The 27,484-nt window shown below is 42.4% G+C and overlaps 1 protein-coding gene and 2 non-coding genes across 14 annotated transcripts; all 3 read right to left on the bottom strand.

Annotated features, from left to right (window-relative positions):
* On the bottom strand, positions 1-27,484 carry CCAR1 (cell division cycle and apoptosis regulator 1). Of its 12 annotated transcripts, none has more exons than XM_050976039.1 (26): positions 27,352-27,484; positions 26,339-26,457; positions 20,071-20,321; positions 19,587-19,631; positions 18,873-18,905; positions 17,731-17,924; positions 17,123-17,237; positions 16,861-17,050; positions 14,988-15,120; positions 14,539-14,700; positions 13,815-14,040; positions 12,715-12,828; positions 11,708-11,874; positions 10,776-10,986; positions 9,888-9,971; positions 9,056-9,241; positions 6,993-7,184; positions 5,812-6,045; positions 5,362-5,488; positions 5,062-5,103; positions 3,618-3,700; positions 3,044-3,190; positions 2,505-2,625; positions 1,320-1,505; positions 844-1,049; positions 1-529 (listed from the first exon to the last, which is right to left on the bottom strand). In XM_050976039.1, exons 1-26 carry the CDS (start codon positions 27,393-27,395, stop codon positions 470-472), a joined length of 3,672 nt encoding a protein of 1,223 aa, XP_050831996.1. In that variant the 5' UTR covers positions 27,396-27,484; the 3' UTR covers positions 1-469. The 12 variants fall into 12 exon arrangements, with proteins under 12 accessions (XP_050831996.1, XP_018776340.2, XP_050831999.1 ...); XM_018920795.3 differs by having other exon boundaries at positions 18,873-18,899; XM_050976042.1 differs by having other exon boundaries at positions 20,149-20,321.
* On the bottom strand, positions 12,026-12,093 carry LOC115485569 (small nucleolar RNA SNORD98). The gene has a single exon (XR_003946333.1). It is a non-coding gene; the product is annotated as a small nucleolar RNA SNORD98 (small nucleolar RNA).
* LOC115485568 (small nucleolar RNA SNORD98) lies at positions 13,364-13,427 on the bottom strand. Its single transcript, XR_003946332.1, has one exon. It is a non-coding gene; the product is annotated as a small nucleolar RNA SNORD98 (small nucleolar RNA).

Raw genomic sequence — 27,484 nt, 5'->3', positions numbered from 1 at the left:
TGTTTTTTAAAAAAAACTTTACTTGTAAAATTAGGCAGCATGCTACTTTGTGATTTATATTTGAATTTAAAAAGACTAATTAGACCGAAATAAAGACAAAAACCGAAAAATGGCAAGTCTATAAATAATGAAAATTTTGATTTCACTAGACTTCAATGAAAAACATTTGGTAATTAAATACTTGCTACTGTTTGTTACCTTGATGAACTTTATTAGGGTTAAAACTATAACAAAGTTCATCCTAAAACTTTTCGCAATGCAAAATTATTTTCACTCGAGGAGTGTCTCAACTTGAATCCTAAGAATTACAAGCAATCTTCTGGAGCAGACACATTCATAAAACTTTATACATCTTTTGGAACTAAGATATTTATACTACTAAAATCAAACATGCATCACTTCCCATACATTCTGGTATCATGATTTATATTACATTATGTAACACCATTCTTCTAACAGCAGCAGTTTATCATACGTTTGCTCCATTTTCTTTGGATTTCTGATCTTTATCTTCGTTCTTCACAACGTCCTTCAAAAGGAAAAAAAAAAAGGGAGAGGATGAGAGGAATTGTAGAATCTCTATTTCTCATGCAAACTGTGAAGCAGCAGATATTGCTTTATGAGACACAGATGTTTGTATCTTTAAGACTGTGAACTGTTAGTTATAACCAATTCCAGGATCTTCCTGAAAAACTGAAGGGTAGAAATGCTCTGGAGCTTCTGGGTTTGGCTTAAAACTCATTTTACTGAGATTCTCTTGCTTTTATATTGAAGTGTTTGTTTCAATAATTAGTTTACAGAAGTTTGCCTATAATAATAAAAAAATGGAATTAAAATTCGTACCTGTTTGAGAACACTCTGTATTTCATCCATAACAGTAGCTAAATTTTTGATTGTCTTATTCAGCTGACCCTCAAATTGCAATTTTTTATCATCTGACGTCTTCAAATTTTCTTGCAGTTGGCCAAGGTCCTTTTTTACTTCTTTCAGCTCCGCAGACAGACTTTTGTTAGAATTCTCCAGTTGTAGTATAGTTTTTTCATCCTCATCTTAGGAAGGGAAGAAATGAAAACATCAAGTCACTTCCAATGCTGTGTACTTTGCATCTCAATATTCTATTTGCGTGCATCACCATAATTCTAATTTTTAAAGAACATTAAAAACTGCACTGAATTACCATTTGATTCTACTTAATTCTGAGCACATTTAAAGTCTTGCATTCAACTCGAGTAAAATTTAGATCACAAACATTACCCAAATTGATTACTTAAGAAGTCTCAGTGCCTTGCACCCTTATAAGCTTCAAAGTAACATCCCACCTGTTTTTTCTTCTAGTAGCTGCAGCTTCTGCTCAATCTCTGCCCGCACCCTTTCACTCTTCTCCAGCTTCTGCAGGAGGCTGCCCACATCCACCATGGCCCCGTTGTAGACGATGAGCCCCACGTTCTCCTCCACGGCCTTGCACTCCTGCTTCACCGCGGGCGACGGCAGCAGCAGCCGGTTCCCTGCAGGGGGACAGCAGCGTCAGTCCAGAGAGCAGCCCCAGGCACTGCTGCTCTGTCCTCCATAACCACAGGGTCAGTCCAGGGAGCAGCCCCAGGCACTGCTGCTCTGTCCTCCATAACCACAGGGTCAGTCCAGGGAGCAGCCCCAGGCACTGCTGCTCTGTCCTCAATAACCTCAGGGTCAGTCCAGGGAGCAGCCCCAGGCACTGCTGCTCTGTCCCCAACAGCCACAGGGTCAGTCCAGGGAGCAGCCCCAGATACTGCTCAGTGCTGCTCTATCCACAATGGCCACAACATCATCCTAGAGACCAGCCCCAGACACTGCTCAGGAAAACAGACCCAAGGCTGCTGCTCTATCCTCAATAACCAGTGTCATTCCAGAGATCAACCTCCGACACCTCAAGTGCTGGTCTGTCTCAATAACCACAGGGTTATCCTAGAGACCAGCCTCAGGAGAACAAATACAGACCCAAGGCTGCTGCTCTACCCTCAATAACCACAATGTCATTCTCTAGAGACCAACCTCACACACTTCTCAGGAGAACAAATACAGACTCAAGGCTGCTGGTCTATCCCTCACACTTTTCTCCTTCTCCTGACCCCAATTCTCCCCCCTGCCAAAAAGCAGTGTTCTCTTTCAAGACATCATTCTACGCCTCTTTCCTGCAGGAATTTGTCTCCGAAACTCAGGCTCCATTCTACTACCTGCAGCTCTGAGCCTCCTGACTTCAAAACTAATAACAAAGAATGATGTTCAATATTGAACATTAACTTCTGTCTCTTTCCTGTTCCAAGATATTAGGATTTATCCTAGAGTTGAAACATTATGTGTTGGAAGCACAAAATCCCTGTTTTTTTTTTTTTAAAACCCACCCTACTTTTGACTGCCAAAGATTTACTTTTCCAAACTGGCTCAGTTAGTTTCTGTACCTCAGAACTCTCATTATCACATAGAAATAACTCTCTGGAAGTTTGTGAGGAAAAAAAAAAAAAAAACACCTAGCATATCTTCCTGCAGCTCTTCAGACTCCTCTTGGTTTTCTTCATCTTTAGAAGTGTCTGTTAGTCTTCTGTAAAAACAAGATTCTCGAAGCACTACTTTATTGAGCAGCTTCTTGACCTACAACACATGGCAAGAAACAACAGTGTTATTTAATACCCAGACATCCTGTTACCTAAACAAGAATGGTTTAGCTTGGACAACTTAAAAGAAATTGCACAGCTTTTTGAATTTTAACATATTGGGGCTTAAAATGCAAAAAATAAGAAATAGTAAGAATAAAACTTAGAAAAGAATAAATACAATTTAGAGACAAAAGCTATATCTACAGTATGGGCATATTATAAGCTGCAAACTTCACCTTTTCACTTCCAGTCAATTTACAAATGATTGAACTCTAATTTCATTGTGAATATGAAGTGGCTGCATAAAACTAAGACATCAGGAATGTTAGCAAAGCCTTTAGAAGCTAAATTACATTTCTCCCACTTCAAACAGTCCTGTAACATTTGGAAAGGTTTTTAGCAGTATACAAAACCTGAGCACGTGACAGGTGAAGTCCAAGAGTGTACAGGATCTCCTCCATGTCCTTCTCCAGAAGGTATCCACAATGACTTTGATCAAAATAAACAAAAGCCATCAGGAGATCTCTGTTAACAGTTACCATCTGGGTCTTGTCTTTCTCCTAAAGAAAATTGATTATGGGATCATTAGGGAGTTAAAATATCATTCCAAAAATATACCAACTTCTGACTTAACAGAAGTTTTTTCTCTGTTCATTTTATTGGTACTTTAAGTCAAGTAATTAATGTTACTATCAATTACCTACTTAGATCACGTTATCTAAGACTAATTTAAGCTATATATAAAAAGTAATCTTTCACAATGGGTATTAATAGCTGGTAGACACAATTTCCTTTTGTTCATGCTAGTATGTAAAAATGGTCACAGAATTAATCTAATTAAAAAATAGGAAACATCCTCTCTGCCCTCAATCATTTACTTAACAGCTGTTTTCAAAGGGAAAAGGTCTTATAATAAAAATAAAGCTAAGCTGTAATTAGGACACCTCTAACAAGGTCTGTGCAGTCATTAAGAAAGGTGTTAATTACTTTATCTTTAGATGCCCTCTCTTTACAGTGTTTATTTCCCTCTTTTCTGTCCTCCCGTTTGTTCATTTCCTCCTCGTCCCGGTCTGCAAAACAGAAAGAAAATTCAACACACCCCCAGCAAACCATTCTATAACCACTACCAGAATACATGGTGCCACTCTGAAAGTCCACACAAACCCCCAAACATCTACAATATACTTCCCTGAAAAATAATACAAAACTGCATTGAAGTGAGTCCTGTTAAATTCCAATTTTTCTCTACTCCTATTTTAACATAAGCCATTTATAATTTTTTCCCTGTGTTTGTTTCACACACAGGACAGAAGAGCTGAAAACAAATGCTAATAGGCCAAAAAGAGTGCTGCCAACATCTCCATCTCCAAGTGGTGTGCAGGAAATTACCTCAATTGTCCCTAATGAGGCTTGGCAGAGTCTGCACCCAGCTATGGTTATTCCTATTCCAATTCAGTATTATTTACTCTCAAATATTTCATATAATAAAACCCAGATACATTATGTAATTAAAATCACGTGCTTATACTCATGTTGAGGGAGAGGTTACTCTTCCTAGGACTTAGATTCTCCAAGAAGTTACAGATCACATCACTTATTAGATGTTAATTACAAATGGCAGGTTTTTTGTCTAAAGGTAGGCAGTACAGTAAAACTAGACCGAAAGAGAGAAAGGGATGAGACAGCTGCTGGGATGGATTATGGCATACAGCTCTGTACATTCCCTACAAGTCCTGGGTCAGAGAATCATCTGCCAAGTTCAGCTTTAAGCTCACCTTCCTTGGGAGGAAAATTTGGGAAAAACTATTACAGCACTTGGCTCATTTTACCAACCCTTTTCTGAGAACCAATTACTTTCTCCTGCACCTCCATGGCTTGTTGGGTTTTCTCAGCAGCTCCTGGCTGGGAATGGCACAAGGACAGATTCTGGGAAGCAGCAGCACTTGTACAGAACTGACAAGCCCAGGCCACTCTTACAGACCAATTATAAGCAAACAGGAGTTATTCTGGAAACCACAGATTAGCATCATTTTTTAAGGCTGGTGCAGTACACTGCAAAAAATAAAACTGAAAATGCTGGGACTGCAGAATCCACACAGTTCAAACCCACATGTCTAGCAAAACCTCTCCAAAGAAAGGCAACTACTCCAAAGTGCAAAGAAAAAAGCACACACCATGTTTTACACCTTCCTGAATGCCTGAGCAGGGGAAGAGCTGCTGCCACTGCCTGCAGAGCCCTCCAGAGCCTTCCCCTATTTCTTCAGGCCAACACAACTCCACCCAAACAAAACACAACCTCTTGTAACACGGGCTGAAGAGCTCCCACACTACACTGTGTCCTAGCCAAAACCAAGATGGCATTCCAGAACTGAGGAGTAGGAAGTCAGGCACGTAAAAGTGGCTTGGTTTTTCAGAGGTGCTGAATACTCACATCTCCTACTGACTTCAATGGGAGTTGCGAGTGGTCTGCATTCTGAAAAAAATAAAACCACTTCTATATGCATGCCTTACTTGGAGCACCACAGCTACTTCACATTCACTCTGTTCACAGAGTGCCTGGCTAAAGGTACTTACATCTGATGTAGAACTGGTCAAAACTCCTATAATTAAATTAGCTTAACAATGCAATTTTAAATTGTCTAGTTCCAGTGCGTCCTCCAGCTTGAAAGAACATGATCAGTGATGATAAAAAAAATTTGTTAAAGGTCACAAAATTCATAGTTCAAGATACCTTCATCTTCATCTTCAGCCTCTTCTGCCTCCATTGGATCGTATTCTTCTTGATTATTGTCCTCTTCTGGTTCTTCTTCATCTTTAGAATCATCTTTCCTTTTATCTTCCCTCTGAAACAAAACTTCCTAAATATTTATCTAGTCAGAATCCAAACCCAGCAAAGTAAGAACCTTATCACCAGTCAAAATTTGCCTACATTTATGCTCAGTCACCTAAGAACACAGATACAAATTTATGTGATACAGCTGAATGTTAAAATACCCCCAATACACCTGTAAAAAATTTAAATTACTGAATATAATGGAAGCATATTTAAATAGATCAAAAAGTCAAATCAATTAACTAACATTACAAGAGCTGACTTTCTGAAAGCAGTAATGTAAATAGAAATAGAAACACATGAATATTGACCCAGACAGGCTAGACTGCATATGAACTAACTGCAGACCTTCTTTTCATCTCTCTCTTCTTTTTTATCTTTATCGTCTCCAGATTTTCTTCTTTTAGGTTTTGGATCATCAGTTTCATCATCTTTTTCTTCTTTTTTTTCTTTTCTCTCATCTTTTTTGCTTTTTTTGTCCTTTTTGTCCTCTCTCTCTGGGAGAGAAATCAGTGCTTTGTAAATTCTGACACCAAAATCTCTCTGAAGCATTTCATTGAAGAGTTCTGCAAACAATGATACCTGCACATAAAGAAGTGACACAAAGTTTTAAAACATGTATTAAAAACTTATATAAAATTATGATAAAATAGCTATGAGGTGCTGTTGGAACCCAGGACATCCCTCTGGCTGCCCTGGATGGCTTGAGCCCTTGCTAGGGGGCTCAGAGACCTAGGCACAGAGCCCAAGACCCCTGTGCCTTTGATTATGATCCATGAAAAAATTACCAATCTTATATGAGTATCTGCAAGCCACAAAAGTTTAAGCAGAATGATAGCTTGTCACGGGGTGAAAAGTAGAATTTTGGGGTTTTTAGAATGGGGTCTCAAGGTCCCAAGATGGAGGAATTTGGGCTTGCCTTGTCCTTCTTTCTCCTTCTTCCTAGCCTCCCATCTTCTGGGTGATGGTGGCACTTTTGGATTGGTTTAGAGTAGGAACACACTGTCTAACATAGGTGATAGATATTGGAAAATTATTGTAAATAAAGCACATGTAGTTTGTAGTATAAAAAGATAACACCAGCCTGAAAGTGTCAGTGTGCCACAACCCAACCTGCCAGACAGACCTTGGTGGGTCAGGGAAAGAATGTTATAGATAAAAAATAAACAACCTTGAAAAGCAGAGCAGAAGAATCCTGACTCCTTCTCTGATTGCCAGGCTGGGAAAAGAGACTCTCTAACACATCTCAGGGTCATCCTGACCCTGAGACCCCGAGAAGGTGCCATTTTAGCAACTTAAACCACATCAGAGGTCACATCATTTTATGAAGCGTCAGATTTCTTACTATCTGCTTTGAACATGGAATCCTTAGACAACTTTACAAATTCCATTCTGCATCTGAAAACCTGTGTGTGCATTCCTCTGGATACCACGCAGTGAGTGCACCAAAGCCTCGGCAATTCAAGAATCTTCAACGACAACTAGAAAGAAACAAGAGGAGCTCAGTGCCAGCAGCACTGCTGCATTACCTCAAAGGAATGCTCTTTGTTATCCTCCAGCCTGTAGTCCAGCAGCACGCTCAGGGACATGATGCTGCAGTCAAACTTGCCACTCTTGGCTGCCCAGTTGGGATGCACGATGATGGCCGGCTCGTCCGGCAGGATGTAGCGCCGCTCCCTCCGCTGGCGCTCCAGCTCCTCCTGCCGCTTCCTTTCCTCCTCCTGAAAAGGGAGACCAAAAACGTACATGGAGCATGCTCCAATGCCACCCTGATATCTTCTGGGAAAACCCTTCACCAGGATTTCTTCTCCTGGGAAGTTGAGAAGCTTCAGAGAAAAATGTAAATAATTATTATCTGATTTGCTTCTCCTGCGTTTGGCAGCTTGGGAATGTGGTCTGGACATTGTTTACCAACGGGTGCATCTTTGATTGGTTCCATGTGAATTGTTTTTAATTAATGACCAATCACCATCAGCTGTGTCAGACTCTGAGGGGTCAGTCAGGAGTTTTTTATTATCATCATTCTTGTTAAGCCTTTTGTCTGTATCTTTCTTTTCCTTTAGCATAGTTTTAGTATAGCATTCTATAATATAATATATAAAAAACATAATATAATATATATAGTATAGTATATATAGTATATATATTATAATATAGTATAATACAGTATAATATAGTAAAATATAGTATAGTATAATATACTATAGTATAGTATAGTATAATATAGTATAATATAGTATAATATAGTATAATATAGTATACATATCATATCTATAACACAACACAATATAATATCATAAAATAACAAATCAGCCTTCTGAGAACACAGAGTCAGATTCCTCATCTCTCATCTCATCCTGGAAACCTCACAAACACCACACTCCAAAGCTGAAGTTTCAGCCTCTGCATTAGTTTTTGGGATTCACTGCTTTCCTGAGCAAAGCAAAGCCTGAGCTGCTGAAAGGAACACACAGCTGTACAGTCAAGTGAGCTCTTTACTCCTTACAAAGGAAGAGAAAGGTTCATACCTCACCTCTCCAAAGACAGCCAACACAGTTCTAACAGTTACCAGGTGACAATTTATCTAACTCTTGATTATGGAAATGCAATCTCTATAGATACACCTGATGCAAATGAAACAAAGGGTTACAAAATGTAAAATGCCACCATCTTACTGACTGCCAAGACACAAATACTGGAGTCTCCTGCCTACAAAAAAAGTCAAGGCAGAGCTTGTGCTTCTTAAAATGCCAGCACAATCACTGCTCCCCTTCAATCCTAAAGAAAGCTGTGTCAGGAAACCCAAGCTAGTTGAACCCCATCCAAGCTGTGGGAGAAGGCAGCAGCAGCTGACAGAATTAGCAAGCACGTGGCCTTTCCTCCCTCAACAAGGTTTACAGAGATGTGTAAAAATATAAAACTTCCAATCACCCCAGACAGATTATCAGGTAACATCCAAAAAGGCAGGTTTAAAAGCAACTGAAGCACAAGCCATCCTCTAGACATCTCTGCCCACTTTCTGTGGCTGAGCTTTGGCCTTATTGCACAGATTTTGTCAATTTTTGTGAAGTAGCAAATAGGTACTGCAACTACAAACCACAAAACTGAGAAACTCCAACACACAGCAAGTATCCAGAAGTAAAGATTAAAGCTTCATAATAAGGGAAAACAAACCCAAGCAAACCATCTGCCACGTGAAGAAGCTGGACTGTGAGACACAGAGCCTAACAGAACTAAGCAACTGCTTTTCATGCAGGTTGAAGGAGTTCAGGTAAAGTGTGTTCACTCATCTTCAGCATGGCTTTTCTCAGGAGGCTTGAATTTATTTTTCCTTAGATTTAAGGTCAAACATTAATTCAGACACCCTTAGTGGCACATTTGAGCTGATTTGGTTGACATGAAATAATTGAAACTGGCCAAGAGTTCTTCCAAATTCAGCAGCTCAAGGTACAGCAAGAGTTCCCAGTACAGTCACCTGAGAACAAAATCCCAGCAGAAGTAGGCACATGCCTCTACTTTTTATGCTTATACATATTTATAGAAATATTTTATATACGCTTAGGACTTAAATCAAGTATGTTCAAATCCTAACCTCTTTATCATCTTCAGATTTCCTGTCCTCCTCCTCTTCCTCTTCTTTCTCAGACTTCTCTAGCTCCTTTTGCTCTTCTTTTTGTTCCTCTACTTTCAGCTGCTTTGTCAGTCGAGCTATCAGCTGAGATTTCAGTCCCTTGGAGCTAAGGGTTCGACTCTCTAATTCTTTGCGAAGGTCATTTACCTGGTGAATAAAAGCTCTGTCAGTGGGACCAAGCAGTGACATCACAAAACACTGCATTAGTAGAGAAAGTGAGGTAAAAATCAACAGCACTGAAAAGTCAACTATACTTTTTAAACACGTGCTGCAAAATACTAATAGCTACTGAGACAAAAAAACATTGCATTTAAATTGATGTGTTCCACAAAAAACTTCTTGCTGAGGAACTTTTCACAGAGGCAGGGAAAGGATTCTGTTAAAGTAAAATAGTTTATTCTTACTATTGCTTCTGAGGAAACTTTTTATTATGTCTCCTGACAAAGTTTACAAAGGCAGTAATTGTACAAAAATGTACAATTTTGTAAGTATTTTAGACCCCACATTTCTTAATGTAAGTAATGATCTGGCAGATTACAGGAGAACTCTTGTTTTCCAGTTCATGTATCACAGGTGATAGCCTTGAATTGTACAAAGTTCAGAATAGATTTAATTAGCTGTATTCACCTTCTACAACCAGGAGTCATCCCTGCACACTGTGATACCACATCTGCTACCTATAAATTCAGCAAAACACTACTGAATTTTCTTGCTCAGTTAAGGGAACATACTGCTGCATTTCAGGTCATGTCCTATAAATGTAAAAGTACAAATTTTCAGAAGTGTTTGTTACCTTCATTGTTTTTGGATCCAGTTTAGACCAGTGTGTAGGCGTAGAGATCTCTTTAGCTTCTCCATCATCCTTTTCCTCTTCATCCTGACAAATAAAATTTCAAAATTATCATTCAGAAAGCTTGAAAGCATTTCAGTTATTTTTTAAATTCTGTTGCTGATCTGTGCAAGGTCACAACTGTTTCAGATAGTCTTCTCCTAAAGTTATTATTTAGACAAGTTCACACACACATTCTACCACTTTATAAATGATCACAGTGCCACTCAGCCAATACAAGCCAGATCTGTGGAACACAAAAGGGTGATAAGCGACACCACAAAGGATATTGGGGTTACACAGACACTGCTGGTCTCCAGTAACCACACAGCGGGTGATCTTCCCCCACATTTTAAATCCCCCAAATTACTCTTTGTTCAGTCAGACCTTCCCTTATTCCAAGATGCTGATCAGCCACGTGGCCTGAAATTCAGATGTTTCAGACTAATGTTTGTTCAATTTCAAATATCACAATTAGAACTGGCCACAAGAGAGAATTTAGGAATTTCAGAAAATGGCAAAATGTTTGAAGACAGCTATTCATAAACTGAATCTCACTCAACAACTGGTCCCAGATTCCAGCAACTACGTCTACGATAACAATTTCTGCGCATCGTAAGCACAATTTAATTCCGTTTGTGATATCAGCATCCACATTTAAAGTTAGTGAACTAGCTGAAATAAAAATAAAAAGCAACATTCACTACACTGCTGAAAGCTGGTTTACCAGTCATTGTTACCAGTTATGTTCCTCCTATGTATGTATGTTGTGTAGTATGTGGTGTGCATTTTGTGCCTGTGTTCCTGTGCCTGTGAGAAGCAGAAATAGAAAAAGGGATTAGCGTTCAGTGCCTGTTCTCCATCAGCCTCCTTGCGTTCACCCTGAAGCTTCTCGACCAGCTGCTGCTTGTATCCTCGGGAGAGGGTTTCCCACTCTGAGCGGGTGGGAAGGCAATGCCAAACATCCGGGAAAAATAAAACCACTGTCTCCACATGAGCTGGAACTGTACGCCCCTTGTGGGTCTCCTCAGGGCGATGGTAGCGAATCTCTGCAAAACGGTACCTGTTGCAAGGGAAGAAGCATGTTGGAAAAAAAATTCTACAATACATTTTTAAAGAGCCTAGATCACTTGTAGCACATCAAGTAAAGAAATTTTGCTGCAAGACCTTGAGGTTTATCTAAAGAAAAAAATTATGGAAGCCATATTTTCTCTTCTGGCACACTTGTAAAAAGGTATCGCAACTGAAAAGGAGGAAAATCGACAAAATGCTTTTCATAAAACTTGTTGTTTAGCCCAAGGAGGTTTTATGTGCAAAGAGAAGTTGTTGAAGAACTTCAAATTTAGCATACAGGATTGGTACAACCACAGTGAGTGTTAAGGCAGGACAGAAAGTCATCAAGAGAAAATATGGCTGTATAACAAACGGCTATTTATTTATAACAAAAGAATAATGAAATGAAGTTCTCTTGACGATCCTCTCCAGCTATGCACAAAATGAAAAATATTTTCAACGCACATTCATTAAAAAAATTACAGTATAACATGTCAAAATAAACCCAGAATTTTTAATTAGTTTTTAATGCAGTATTCAGCAGTGTTGGCACCAATCAAGCTGATTACCAAACAGAACATCCTTTGAGTAGTTCACCTGAACTACCAAGAGCAGTTGACAAAGAAAAAAGGGTTTTTCCAGCCTTTTCTTTTGTTTTACTTTTTTTAAAGTCCTGGTAACAGACAAGTATTTTTTCTACAGTGTACTTGACTTTGCAGGGCAGTACTTACCATTGTGTGCACACACTTAAGTCAATCCCTGTAAGAGCCTTGCAACAACGAATTGCCGTCTTTATCAGCACCGAAGGGTCCTTTTCTGGATCAGGTCCATCCAGTGAGGGGGACCAGTGTCCTCCAATAGCCATAGCTTCATCTTTGCCTTTCATACCCACTAAAAACTAGACAAAAAGAGTCTTCTGAATGTTCCCCTGCTAGGGGTAAAAGGTCATTTTCCCAAAGTGCAAAGAATATTTCATAGCACACACACTGAAATCCGTGAGTAAACCGTGCAATTATTTTGAAATCTGAAAATGAAAATCAGTCAAGAAAGAGTTCAGTTATTTTTTTCCACAGATCATTTATTTCAGCAATGGAATAGGTTTAAAACATCATCACTCAATCTTGCTTTCAAGATTTTCCATCAAGTTTGTTTACTGGTATAGGCTTGTCCCTTTGCAATTAAAAGCTTTCTAACCCAAAAGACAGACAGTAACATAAATGGTGCCTTAACTCTGATACACGTTTATAGACGAGCCTGCTTAAAAGTGAAGAAGAAAAGCTACAGAAGGAGAGACCACAAGAGCATCATACCTATAAATGAAAGTACTCCCGTGTGCTGTAAGTTAGAATTTAACTGGAAAACAAGTCTGTTGTCTTGAAACACCATAGCACTCACAGCTCGTTCAGTCTAATGGTTAAGTTTCACTTAACACAATGGCTGCTTAACTGTTGTTTCATGTGTATTCTCTTCACAGCTGAGCCCTTACAAAATCAGCAAGGGCTTGTAAAAAGCAGCTAACAAAGTTAATTCTTTTAGTTTGACTAAGTGGAACAAAGCAGTAAATGTGAGGCTCCCTCCTATAAAGTGGAAAAAGAATTGACATATGAACTAGGTCTCTTGAGAGGAAAAATGAAGTCATCATTCAGCTGTCTACAAGCTCCTCTCTTACTGTCAAAACCAGTAAAGCTCTATAACCAACCTTTATTGCCAAAAGTGTCTGGCATGGAAGCATATTTACCTTTACAAGTCTAGCAGGATGCTGAAATCCATCACGAAGTTCTTGGGGATCCTCAGCCAGAGCACATGACTTGTGGTAGAGATCTTCCATGCTAGGGCTAGCCATCAGCATCACCTGTGGTGCAAGTCAGAGCAGTCTGGTGAAGGGCTCACCACAACTGATGAACAAGGACCACAACTCACAAACACACATACCAAAACTTAACAAGGTTGCTCTATACCCTAAACAGGTGTATGGTAAAGCAGGATGCTCCTTCTCAGTTACTATGTTTTGAAGCTCAGCCTTCTGAAAGGCAGCTCTTGCTCTGCACAAACAGCCTGAAAAACCAGCATGTCTGATACTTGAGCTTTACTGTTTTTGTACACAGAAGGCAAGTTAAGTCTCTCTCTCTGTGAATGTCAAAATATGCTGCATCAAGGGCTGCAATCATATATATAAGACCCCTTTATCAAAACGTTTTGCTAAAATCTGTTCCATTTGAAGTTTATCATTAAAATAGGTCTGAGATTTTGCCAATCTGTGTTAGAAGTATTACATGTTAAAGATAGATCTCAATCTACTTCAAGCAAAACAATAAATATTGAGATGAACAGGAAAGAAAGAAAGAAAATAAATACCACTAAAAAGAATACCACAATATGCACAGAAAGAGTTCAGTTATTTTTTTCCACAGATTATTTCAGCAATGGAATAGGTTTAAAACATCATCACTCCTTCTTGCTTTGAGAGTTTTCCATCAAGTTTGTATTGAAGGAATAAAAAGGACTCCATTAACTACTCCAAATGAATTGCCTAAGAAATCACTCAGAGATCTTGCAGGAGCTGGCTTTCTTTCCTATAATCACATCACTGCAACTGAGTGCAGACAATGGAAGAGCCCTCTGTAAACACATGATTTAGCACAGCTCTAGTAACAGAAAAACTGAATTTCAGTTGCGATTTTTTAAGCTCTACGCACTAGTTTTTTACTGAAAAGTTTAAAACACTGTACTTTGCTCAAATGGCTGCAGAGTGCCTTCAGCTCAGTTATGCTCACTTTTGCAACCTACTGATCAAAAAACTTCTAATGAATAGTGGTATCAATGGAAAAGCACACAAACCTTAGCACTGTAGAGATGATCAGCATCAGGTGGATCAAGGACAGCAGCGTTCTTATCTATAGGATCTACTTCTCTGTGCATTACATAGAAATTACAGTAGTTTCCCAGCTGAAATGGTCTAGACATAGGGAAAGCATCCACCCACGTAAACTGAGCATCAAAGAAGTCGCTGGGGATATACAAGTTCTGGTAACGCCTCCTCAGCTCCATCATGTCACAGCTACGGCTGGAAGACAGGCAGTATGTAAAGACACAGCAAGTAGGAGTTATTAACAAAGTACATCATCAAGAGGTGCATTAATTGGCAATACAACCATTGTACATTTGATGCTGGATATATAAAATCTCAAGAACATTACATTTGAATGCCATGGATGAAGTTTACAAAAAAGTAACTATTTAACAGTCGTCCAATTTAGGTGGATAGGGAACGTTAGGGAATATTCACTAAACAATGCAATAAAGCTATTTTGCGATAGCACTCTAAAATAACACAGAACCTCCAACAAGTTCACCATACAAGGTTCTTAGCCATAATACAGTTGTCTAGGTAGGTTTTTTGCATGTTCTATTTAAAGATGGAAGAAAGTAGGCAAAATTCATTTAAAAAGCTTAAAAAGGGAAGAGCTTGAGAGTCAGGATCATCATGCAGCACATCAGTCAGGGCTGACACAGCTCACAGCAGCTGGGCCACGTAGGCAAACAGGTGGCACCAGGAACATACCAGTCCAAGGAGAACTTGGAGAACTGCACGGTGTAGCGGGGGACGACGCGCCGCGGTCTGCGCGGGGAGCGCTCCCTCTCCCGCCGCGGCGAGCGCTCCCGCGAGCGCTTCCTCTGCGGGGATCTCTCCCGGGACCTGCGCCTCTCCCGCTCCCTTTCACGGCTTCAACAACACACACAAAAAGCAAATGTTTTTGCAGGCTGGTAACACACAATGATTTCTAGCACAACTGGCAGAGACAACTCAAAAATGGGAAGAAGTTTCAGTAGAGTCTCTTTACAAGAGAAACTGATAACAACTCCTCACTTTCAGGGAGATAAAGCCTCTTCCCTAACTCCTAAGGGTAACACCACTTGTGGCTCTTGCTGACCTACTCTGGAGCAAGCAGCTCAGCTCTGGGTGAGGAAAGGTCTTTATGGAATGCTCAGATCACAATCTGGTCCACATACCTCCTGTCATCTTTTCGGTTTGGCATAGGGTCTCCACCTCGGTCATTCCTCCCAGAAAATCTGGATGGCGGGTCAAGTCTTCGAGCTGGCTGTGGCTGTGAAACCAGACGGACTGGGGGCTGCAGCAAACCACCTGCAACAGAATGTACAGCATCAACACAGAACAGAGGGCAACTGCCTACGCTTGGCAAACACTGCTGCTTACAGCTGCTTCACTTGTGTACATTTTCTAACCTAACCCTACAGTCAAATTTATCCATTATTAATACCCACCCCAAGAAACCCAAGAGACCTAAGCTTTTCTTCACTGAGGCAAACTGACACTCTATCAAAGTGAAATTGGTTTAAAAGCATCTCCTTGAGATGGAAGCTAACATAACCTAAGCACATAGAATTCATCTTAATAAACAGCTAAACCTTTTCAAAAACTTAAGATAAACTACCTACTCATTGAACTGAAGGAAAACTGAAATCCTCATTTTAAGACTATTCATACATAAAAATCCTGAAAACTTATTCCTAAATCAATATATTATACTGCTACATCAATCCCTCAGCAGGTAATTTCTTTGCCTCGAGACATTTCAGCAACTGACTTAAGTGGAGCAAATGTTACTAAACACCAATGACTGACTAGGACTAATTAGATTGTAGTGAGCATTCATGCAAAACAATTCTGCTTTGGTTCTTCGGCCCTTGCTTTTATTAAGACCAGTCCTAATATTATCACTTCTATCACTGATTCCTTAGCCACTCAAAGTTTGAGAGACTTCACAACCTCTGTTTTAGATTTGCCATGTTTGGCAGTGTTTCTTCCCTCAGATGCCAACCTGGCTAACTGAAATGAATAAGCAAAGAAACAACAGCTTTAAGAACACAACTGTGAAACCTGATTTTGTGGAAAACTGCAGAAGATGCTGAAGGACTGCACTGCTATTAATGCTTTCCACTCCCCAACTTGTCTGAGAAGGAACAAAAACTACTATGAATGTGCTTCTGGATTACAAAATCTTAACATGCAAAGGAATGAGGACTTCACTAACCAGGTGATTTCTAAGCTATTGAAGGCAATGTGCCTTGCACAAAGGTGCAGGAAAACATTCAATCTGAAAGCTCAGCAGAGTCCCCTCCATATTATTTCACCTATTACTTCCACCTTCTGATTAACAAGAAAATAACCATCACCCACTGAGCACCAGAGTTGTTGGGGAAGATGAAACAGGAAAGCCTTATAAATATGATGGCCTGGCAAAAGATTTTGAGAATATGGAAACTATAAGGGAGACTGAAATGCAAGCAAGCTTTGAGATACCTTAGTTACTGAACAACTGGAAAACAATGGTACGGCTGGCTGAAAGTAATCTCCTTTTGATGAAACAACACCCTATGCTTGCAGGCAGCTCCAAGGGTCAGAGCAGGCCCCGCTGGCTTGGCAGAAAGGGCCCAAAGAGGAGTTTTTAGGGTTTAAAATGTAACACAGTAGGGTAATGTAATGATTCTTACAGGCTGTATGTAAATGCTATAGGGTTTGTATCTTGTACTAGATTGGTTAGTGAGAATTAGAATCTTCAGCACAGAAGATTTATGGTATTGTAATGGGAGTCTTGCTCTCTTATCCTCTCTTTTACTCTCTCATCCTCTTTTCCACGCTCTTGCCTTCTCTCTCTTTACCACTCTCTTTACTTCTCTCTGGCCTGCTCTGAGCTGTGGCTGGCAGCTGCCAGCAGGTCCCTGCACCCAAGCCCTTTGCAATAAACCCCAAGTTCCACCACCTGGCTTCAGACATCTCTGGTCTCCGTCAGTCCCGACTGTCCCACCCCCCCATCCCTCCTACCAGAGTGACCCCCCAAAAAGGCATGCACTGAAGGAGCACCTTTCTGCTGTGGCTGCTGCAGCAGTGGCTGAGGCTGTGTCTGGAGCAGGGGTGTGATGGAAGCTGCAGAGATCTGTGCCTGCAGCAGGGACTGTGGCTGTGGCTGTGCCTGCACGCCGAAGGTCTGCTGCGCCAGGGGCTGCAGGACGGCCGGCGGCGTCTTCAGCAGCGGCTGTGCCTGGCTCTGGTTCTGGGGAGACACGGTGGGTCAGGAGCCAGCTCCAGCTGAGCCTCTGCCCCTGGCACCTGCAGCCACACCTACCTGGTTGGGCAGCGTCTGGATCCTCTGGGCATTCCATTTGAACGGCATGTTGGGGTTGTAAGTAGCTTCTACCAGAACTCTGTCACCCACCTGAGGGGTCTTGCCTTTAACAGCGCTGCAAACATTACAGAAAATGTGTGTGAGAGGCTTCTCTAGCTAGGTCTTTTGCATGTTATGTTTGAAGACAGGAGAAAGTAGGTAAGATTCATTAAAAAAAAGCTTACAGGAAGAGCATCTACCCCCAAATTCAGCATTAGTGCTAGCTGCTTCAGCTCAGGTATGCACAGGAACTTAGTAATTCCCTGTCTTTGGCCCTAAGGGAAAAGTTCCCCAAACAGTACCAAGTTAAGACATGCTTTTAATCACCCACAAATTCTGCAATTCCCTATTATACGAAGCTAGTAACCTCTGGGGCTCCCAGCTTTGGGCTTCTATTAAAAAAATTCAAAAATTCACAGGAATTACCTCAGACTTAGCATCTATCAACCTGACTTTCACCGATGATTGAAAACAACACTACTGCACACAGAATTAATGTGCAATCACCTCCACCTCTGACTACTGAGAGCATCACAAAGTACATCTGCAGGTGAGCATTCACAGCTTACCTAAGCTGAAAAAAGACATCTTCATCCACAAAGCCAAAGGTGTCATGTAGCTTGGTGACCACGCCAGTGAAGACCCGCTGCTTCTGGGGCTGGGTTTGCTGCTGGCTGGAGCGGGGGGCGGGGTAGGAGACAGTGATCTGCGCCGCCGGCTGGGGCGTGGACAGGCTCAGGCTGGTGGGGAGCGCGACCGCCGGCTGCAGGCACAACAAAGGAACGCTCAGTGCTGTCACAGCTGCCACACCGACAGGGAGCAGCTCCTCCAGCCACCGAGACAGCACCTGAACATGGCTAGAGCACCTAGAACAGACATCTGCAGACGGTGGAAGTTTCTTGTGGTTTTTGAAGATGATACGTTTCTTACTTTGAATGAAGACTGGTTTTGTTTATCCTTCTTTTTTACAAGAGTCAGCTTTCCCCAAAAAATGTACCTTGTCCAGACAAAAAGCATGAAGACTGCATTACTATCTACAGGCAAGCCACAGAGTGGGCCTGAAGTGGAGATAAATTCCCAGCTTTGCTAGGAATAAACGCTTAAAAGGTCATTCTGCATTTTTATCCCACCTGGAATATCAGAGGTCAGTAAAGGCTGAGGAAAACACAAACCCTTCCCTAACTCAACAGGTCAAAAGCAGAACACAGTAAGGTAATGGAATCAAGTCAAACATTTTTACCTTTATAAAGCCTGTTTAAAAGTTCAAGTGAAAATGGAACTAGAGGAATTTGCAATGTGTTAAATGGCTGCATGTTTTAAACCTGTCAAGCTCAGCAAGGTTCTTTTATACACATACTGTTCATACAGGAAATTAAATTCCTTCACAAAGAAGAGAAAGATTTTCCCCATTTGTTATTTTCCCCATTTGTTATTTGGTATAAAACAAATGGACACTTGAAGTTCAAACAGAAATAAAATTAAAATATAATCAACACACATGTTCCCTTCGAGATTAAGGAAGAGAGGTTGCTATTAATTTTTGAAACCAAGGCTATGCATATTTTAACATCTGGATAAAATAAACCTGTACCAATAAAATGTTCATTCATATTAGTTCAGTTTACAGATTAAAATACCAAGATGTCACAAATTTGCACTCTTGCATTATCTGTGTTTGGGGATGAAGACCAAACAATAAAACCAAACTAACCTGAGTTAAAAGGGTCTGCTGAGGTTGCTGCAACTTAAAATAAATAAAGTTATAAATTAATTTTATATGCTTAAGGAAATTGTACAATTCTACCTCTTCTTTACAAGTAAGAGTTTTTGCTTAATCTGAATCAGTTAATAGTTCTTTAGGGCTTGGTCATTTCAGCAGTTTGCACATCTGTAAAACTGTGCTTGTGGGGTTACTTTTGAGATTGTATAACCCAGGTTTATACAGAAAGGAGAAATGCTAAATTTTTTTGAACGGTAAGTTAATAGCAATACCAAAAAAATTTTGGCAGCTGGAACAGCTTAGGCCTGTAATTCCCTTGTACTTTTATTCTTTTTAAAAAAATCCTGTTAAGTTAGAAGATCATAATAAAAATCCAAAAGGGAACGTTTTTGGACAGCGTCTTTCCAGCAGTTAAAATACACGGCCCTGTTTGGAGCAAAGTTCAGCAGAGAATCATTTACACATGGAACAGTAAGGATTTCTAAAATTTGTTTTTGCAGGAAGGTAGGCAGGTTTCCATTCTGCATACATCTTTCCAAGTTTATGAACTTCAAGCTCTCTTTTGCCACACAAAGTTTCTTTAAGTTACTTAAGTTTCTTTAACAACTTCCCATATGAGGATGATTTCGGAGACAAATCCTACAAGACACACAATCAACATTATTTAAAGTTATTTGTGATGTACACAGTAAGAATCAGACAAACCTGTTGCTGTACACTATAGAGAGTCTGCTGAGGTTGTGAATATTGCTGAAACAGATAAAAGCAAAATATCGCATAAACAGGAGAATTATTACCACAATAATATCAAATATAAGTTACCTGCTTAGCAAGTTCTAGATAAAACAAATTAACATTTAACAATTTTAATTTAAAAATAACTAATACTATCAGTGTATATAATTTTCAAAACAAATATTCTGAGCCTTTAGAGCGGGCCCTGATGTTCTCTTTCTAGCTAAAGTCAGCAATTTTTCTTAAGCCTTGACACTTAAGACAGTATTTAAGGCACATTACAAAATGGTGCAAAATCCCATAAAGGAGAAATATATATATATATATATAGAGTGATGGGAGATATTGAGATTCTCAGTTTAGATGCAATCTCCCACAGGGCTAAATACCCAGCTCCTCCACAGCCCAACCACCGCCCGCCATGGATAAGACAGGTTCACACTGCAATGTTCACCATTTTCCATTCTCCTTTCCTCCTGGATCCTTTAGCTTTACGCAGTTCGGGGAGCGCCGGCCGCGGTGTGTGCTTTACCTGCTGCAGGGCCGCGGCCGCGGCTGCCGCCTGCTGCTGGAGCGCGGCGCTCTGGCTCAGCTGGTAGTTGGCGGGGCTCTGCGTGGTCAGCCCCGCGGCTGCCAGCGCCGTCTGCTGCGTGTAGATGGTCGGGGAGGCTCCCAGCAGCGAGGGCTGCTGCACACCCAGGGCAGCTGCGGAGGGAGGGAGGGAGGGAAGGAACAGGGCCGGTGAGCGCCCGCAGCACCGCAGCCCGCCCGGCTCCCGAAGGACGCGGTGCGCGATGCTCCGGCCTCACGCAGGTGCTCAACTTCCCAATTGAACACAAAGCATCACATCCCACTAGCTTCTCTTCTAAATTGATCTACCAAGCTTTTCTTCTAAATTCATCTACCAATTGTGAACCTCAGCAGAGGAGCAGAGACGATTACGCTCCCTTCTCTGGAGCTGCTGCGATTTTAAAGCTCTGCAATTGTCATCCCCACCTGCACCCACCCCCGTGTGCTTCCTTGAAGGTATTCCAGGCTCTGGATGAGCCAAATGAAGATTGCTGCTCTGCTCTGTAAATTAGTACATTGCATTCTATTGAGGGCAAGAGAAAGCTTTACTGTGACAACACTCTGTGAAACAGAGGCTCATGGAATATGTGCTCTGAAATCACCAAGTTTTTGCTTCACTCAGTGCTGTCTCTGTCCCATGTAAAGTGGGGGCTGGTGGAGAAGGAACAGCCTTGGAACAACAGTGAGTTTAATCAGTCTGCATGTGTAAGGGGACTCAAGCTCTCTCCAGCTCTTAATAGGAAGGGTTTGTGCTGCCCAGACTCAAACTGCCTAGAAGGAAAGATTAGTTTATTTTATTGTCATGCCAGCTTTTAATTCACCACAGAACATAAGCAAATCATGAGGAGCAGCTATGCACAGGCTATGCTTCTGAACAAGGTTTACAGAGGGATCTTTTGGGTGACAGAGCCCTGCAAAATGCAAATCTCAGCAAAAAACTGCAAATTTATCTGGAAACCTGCTCCCTCTCTGGCAGGAGTTTTTAAAAAAGTTATCAGCAGCTGCATGATCAAATATCACCTCATTAAACTATCAGTCTTGTCCACATGCTTAAATAAAACCAGAGAGAAACTGGGCAGGGAAACACGCTGCCAGGAAAAACAGGTCAGCCAGCCATCTTCAGAACTGAGCAACATTCAAGATGAACACAGTTCTCCTCTCTTCCAAAGCCATCAAAGACACACAATGGAATGAGGAACAGATTTACAGTATTCCTGCAGAGTTTGTGCTCCACACTGTTCTTACTGATGCAAAAGGAACCTTTCATTCCTGATCCAGGGATGCAGTAAAACCCTGCTTGTAGCTGGTGGTTGTTACCATAATGCTGTACCCCACTCCACAGGTCCTGAATAATGTCACCCTTCCTACCACACTGTCCTTTGCAGCAGAGCAGTCTTTGCTGATGGCACTGATCATCTTAGAATTTTGGAAGGAAACAGGAAAGAAATACATAAACAGCACTGAAAATCATTCCTATCACTATGATCTGTATCAAATATTGCCACATAAGCATTCCAGGAAGTAACAGTATTTTAAAAGTGAAATCAAGCATTCTGCAGTGTACAGCATCTCATTAACTTTCCCCCCGGAAAATTCCAAAATTTGCATTTCTTTAGAAGCCAGCAAACAAAATTTGAGGCTTCTCTCCTGACAAACCCTCCACTGTCTTCATCCTCTTGCCTCCTGCTTGACCACCAGCTTCAATTTGAATGTGCAGTTTGGACCATCCAGAAGGACACCCTCAACTGGATCCTCACCACTGTCTCACATAACACACCTTAAACAGACCTTTAAATACAATTTACAAGCTTTGCTGCTGTATCCTGGGACAACTTTCACTTTTCTTGCCTGTAATACTTTGCTGGCTCATTCATCTTTCTCCTCTTACTTCCACATGCTGAGCAGAAATTCCCATTAGTGCAGACATTTGCTGCATGCTTTTACCTTTGAACACATGTGGCTATACCAGCTATTGTCACTCAGTCCAAAGTTCTATCCTAGTGTTGTTCCAGCACAGGGGGATGGAGTTGGGAAGCACAAGCAAAAGCAAATTTCACAAGTTTTCTCCTACTTTGTGTACCAACAGTACCCACAAAAATGCTTACTCCAAAACCAGGTCTTGGGACTATTCAGCTCTTTGGCTTCACATTGGCAATTTCCATTTCAGCACAACCCAAAATTATCTCAAGCAATTCCCAGCCCATCCTAAGACCCTTATCCCATTTTCTCAACTAAGGAAAACCAAGAAATTTTGCCATCTCTATTGTCACTTTTTGAGCATTTAATATTAACTGGGTATCTATAGTCTACAACACTGCAGATCAACCTACAGAGAAAGGGCAAAGACAAAAGACAGCCAAGATCCTCTCAAAAGATAACACCTGTAGTAACAAGTTTTTCAAAGCTGTATCTTGTTCCCACTGATTTGCCCCAAAGTATTCCAGGACTTTCATCTGACTGCCTTTCATCTGTGTACTCATCTTGGTCAAACAGGCTCCAATTAATTAGGCAACTGAATTTGCATTACTAGTTAAAAATTAAAAAAAAAAAAAAAAAGAAAAGAAAAAGAAAGAACAAAAAGGAAAAATCACACAGAAAAATAAGAGACAGAGAATGAATCAGACTGTGTCTGGAATTGACATCTGACTACCACAAGCATCTGCAGTGGCAAACAATAGCTTCTCAGGATTTGTAATCATCTCAGTGAGTGCAGTGATGGAGATGCCTTCCTTCAAATGCAGTGCAAACAACTCCCACTGGCACCAAACACTGTGTGGCACCTCTAGCTGGAAAGGCACAGACAGAAACTGGGGTCCTAGGCTGCAGCTGTGGGTTAGGTTATAGACATTTCTGCTGCAACCACCACAAACAGTATTTAGTAGTCCCTCTTCCTACCCCTAAACCCTAAAAATCCCTAGAAGTTAGGGAAACATCTTCAAAATACTACAGCTACAGATGTCCCCTTGGTCAGTGACACAGGTTTATTAGAATTACAGACAAGGAGTACCCTATGCAGGGCTTGGGACACTGCTCACAGCTGTCAGAAATGGTGAGATTGGGTCCTTGGGTTTTCAAGTTTCTTTGAGTTTCACACACTTGCAATACAAACATCACCCAACCTGCTCCAAAGCCACTCATTTAACAGGCACGCAGCAGAACCCAGGCTCAGCCTATCTGTCATGGGACATGTGTTTACAGCCAGCCAGCACACTGTGCACAGCTCCTATTCCTCAGGGGCTGAGCCTCAGCACATGCTCACCCTGTCCTGACACAGGGCTCAGCCACCTCACAGGGCCAGCAGCACTAACAGGCACCAAGCTCCAGGCACTGCAGCTCTGTCAGCTGCTCCTTTCCTCACTCCAACACAATTAAACCTTGATACAGCAAAGGCAACACCAACACAGCAGAGCCAGGGACTTCCCCAGCACCACAGTGCTATAAAACCAGGCTTTGCATCAGAACCCATGACACAAACCAGAGAGGTGCCAAAGTGAAGAGCTAGAGAGGAGGAGGGAATTCTCCTTTGCAGGCGTTGCAGGAGTTTGCACATCATTATGCAAGTTCAAAGTAATTTTCTGTAGTAGGCATGATTTAATTTATTCCTTAACAATCCTCAACCACCATGGCGGGGGCTTTATTCTGGTTTTAGTCTTGTGATGCAGAAAAGCATGAGATGAGGAGCAGACAAAAATTCACTGTGTTACATGTAGGAGTTTCACTTCACACATCCATCTTTGCTGGCACCTGGAATTGCCCACCCCTCTTCTAATTCCACAGGGAGTAATTAATAAACCCTCCCAAAGGGAACACAGACCCTTCATTACATAGCACTCATCTACAACCAGGGTGCCACACCTTAATAATTAAGAGCTTTAACTCATTTAGTTACTTCTTCACCAGGGATGGCCAAGACAGCAGCCACATCAGAAATTTTTAAAAAATCCACCAAAAAAATCCCTAAACCAAAGCAATGAAAAACAAACTCCCAACACTGACACTATCTTTTTTGCAATAATCAAATTGGGTTTCTAACAGCATCACTCACTGCTTCTGACAGCTTGAAAAAAACTATACATCATGTTGTGTGTCACAAAAATCCAGATCTCCTTCCCTCATATCCAAGCACCTCAAAGCTCTGGAGAAGGAACCTGACACTTGGATAAAAACAACTGGCATGTAACAGCTTTGGCCAACCCTCTCAAAGGATGTTTTTAAAATGAGTTAACTAACACTGAGGTTCACCAGGATAAGCCAATCTGCACCATTTCTTGGGTGCAACACAGGTGAGCAGCAGGTGAAGCTGGTCAGCACACCTGACTCTGACAGCACCTCTTCCTTGGGAACACAGCCTCCCTGGAAGGTCACAACTTCACACTGAAAGGGGCAAGTTCAAGCAGAAACACTGTTCTACAGCACTCAGCAGGGCCAAAGAGCACTGCTCACCTTCCAAACGATGCTTCCTGTGCTCTTTGCATGTATTAGAAATTTAAAAAGCAGGGGAACAAGTATGTACTAAAACAGCAGCTGGGCAGAAGAATCCCAGGGACTGGATTCAGTGAAGAAAGAGGATGCACTGCAGCAGGACCAGGAAAGGACACCAACACGTGAAGAGGACACCAGAACATGAAGGAACGTGAAGCTAGCACAGAAGAAGGTGGATGTGCAACCATCCCAGTTACATTGGCACTTCTCTAATATAAGGAGGCTCAGAAGTGGCTGGCCCAGGCAGAGCCACAAGCATAAGAAAAGGTTAAGAAGCTGATGCATGCTCCATCCACCCCTCCTCCAGGGCCCCCTGCTGCTCCCACCTCAGCAAGCTCTAAGATGACTGCCAGCTCCTCCCGCAGGTTTTGTGCAGTTTTCCCTCTGGAACAGGCCGTGGAGCTGGTGCTCCACCTTCCCCCACCATTGCTGATGCCTCAGCTGTCACATCAGCCAACACACAGTCCAGCCCAGGAGCTCCCATTCTTTGCTCCAGTGCCTCCCCCAGTCTGACACAAGAATCAAAAGTCTCTCCCACACTCCCAACCCTTTCCAGCTGTTAGGGATTGGGGTGGTCACTCCCTGGGGATGCACAGTGTGAGTGGAGCAGTGGCCACTGCAGACACAAGATTCACCTTGGGAAAGGAAACTGAGTCAGGAGAGGACAAGGATTCCTACCCCAGAGATGCACCTCCAAAGAATGTCACCCACTCCCAACCTCTGCCAGGCTGCCACCGACAAAGGTGTGACATGAACTTCATGTCAAACCCAGAACCCTCTGAGTGCCACAGCTTTGCTGAACTCTCTTCACACTGCACAACTCCAACTTTTAATTAACAAACTATTTGCACTCAAGAGAAGCACAAGGTGCTCCAGAACTGGAAATGGAAGCACCAAAATTTATCATGCATCAAGCTTCACATCCTTGCCTCAAACCTTCTGTGCTGTAAGCCAGCATGCAAATGGAGCCAGCCAGGTTTTTTTAACCAGTGGCTTGCAACACTGGTTAAAAACACTAATAATACTAACACTAATTAATACAACACTAATTAATAACACTGCTCAGCTAAATCAAAGGAAACTCTCTACCATTATTAGGGTAATACCTGTGATCACAGGGACCTCTGAATTCTAACTCAGCATTAAAAAAAAATACCCCCCCTCTCATCCAAGTAACAAATTTCAGAGAGCTTCCCACTATGTGGATCATTTCTAATCTATTAATAAAACAAAGGAATGAAATAATTTGTAAACTTTGATTCAGGCTGTCCAGGAAACAAAACTCAAGCAGCACTAAAGAAATCTGTAATGCCTTACAAGAGCTGATATTATTTAGTCCAGAACCATGTAATTTAATAGGAGGTAATTTGATTTACACTTCTTGGGATATGACTAACTCAAGACGTTGTTTATTGACTGAAACAATCAATACAAATTCACCTGGGATTTTACTCACACCCCTTAAGAAAACCAAGTAAAAAACAAAACCAACAGACAGCATCACGCAACGACTTTTAAACTCTCTACTGTGGGAAAAACCTCCCGATTTAAAGCACCTAAATAGACTTTAGATAAGTTAGTCAGCATCGTGCCACTTGGAAGCGCATACCCAAGTATGGAATCTCCAAATCTACAGGCTGTCAGGGTTCAAACACCGAGTGTAAACTGACCTGGCTGAGACACCGCAGTGGCTGTAAACTGAGTAGCCCAAGGGGGATTTTTCTGTCCTCCAAACTGAGCCATGGCAGAAGGTAGAATCGCCCGGGTGTCTATCTTCCGTAACTGCAATCTAGTAAAATAAAGCACAGCTGCAATCTTTGAAACAAATACCGTCAGACTATTTTAATTCTAGGGGAAAGAAAAAAAAACAAACAAACACCCAACCATCCAAAAAAAAAAAACAAAAAAAACCAAAACAAAACAAAAAAAAACACCCAAAACCCAAACATCAAAACCAGAAAGGAAAAAACAAAAAAACAGTCTCGAAATATTAGTTTTACATCCCTAAAGCCTGGTGGGCAACATGCGTCGCGTACGGGGAACACAGAAAGTTGTAATGCAAGTTATTTTATTTTCCCAAGGCACAACCGCCATCTCCACCGGAATCGGGACTAACGCGACTGAAAACGCAAAAGCGCATTCCCAATTCCAGGCAGACCGAGGGAAAGGCGACTCTGCGGAAGCCAGAATTTATATTGGTTATTGGTTTCGCAGGGCCGTGCCCGGCGGGCGCGGGGCAGCGCTGGCGGCAGAGCGCCGCTCGCCTCCTTCCCACCGGGGCCCGGCGGCCGCGGCAGCCCGGGAACCACGCGGGCCGGGCCGGGCCCGCACCGGCCCCGCCGCCGGCCGCTCGCCACCGGGGCCCGCGAGAGCTCCTTTACCCCCTCGGCAGCCTCCGCTGCCGGCCGCGTGTCCGGGCCCCGCCGCCGGCCGGAAAGCGCCGCACGGGCGAAAGGCAAAGGGAGGCGGAGGAGGCGGCGGCGCCGGGCCGGGCGGGCGGGAAGCGGGGCCTTCCCGCCCCTTCCCCCTCCTCCTTCTCCACCTTCCTCCTCGTGCAACTCCCGCCGCCCGGTCCGCCCCGCGGCCCCCGCCCGGCCCGGCCCAGCCCAGCCCAGCCCGGCCCCGCTCCGGGGCAGCCGCCGGCCCCGCGCGCCCCCGGCCCCTCGCGCCGCGCCCGCGGTACCTGCGCGGGACCGCGCCGCCGCCATCGCCGCCCGCCCCGCGCATGCGCCACCGCCTCGCACTACGTCACGGCTGCGACCGCGCGAGGCGGCGCTCGCCCGGCCCTGCCGAGTGTGGGGCCCGCGGGCTCGGGG

This window comes from Serinus canaria, chromosome 6, assembly GCF_022539315.1.
Source record: "Serinus canaria isolate serCan28SL12 chromosome 6, serCan2020, whole genome shotgun sequence".
NCBI lineage: Eukaryota > Metazoa > Chordata > Aves > Passeriformes > Fringillidae > Serinus > Serinus canaria.
The sequence above is the reverse complement of the archived record's forward strand: the minus strand, read 5'-3'. Positions and strand labels throughout refer to the sequence as shown.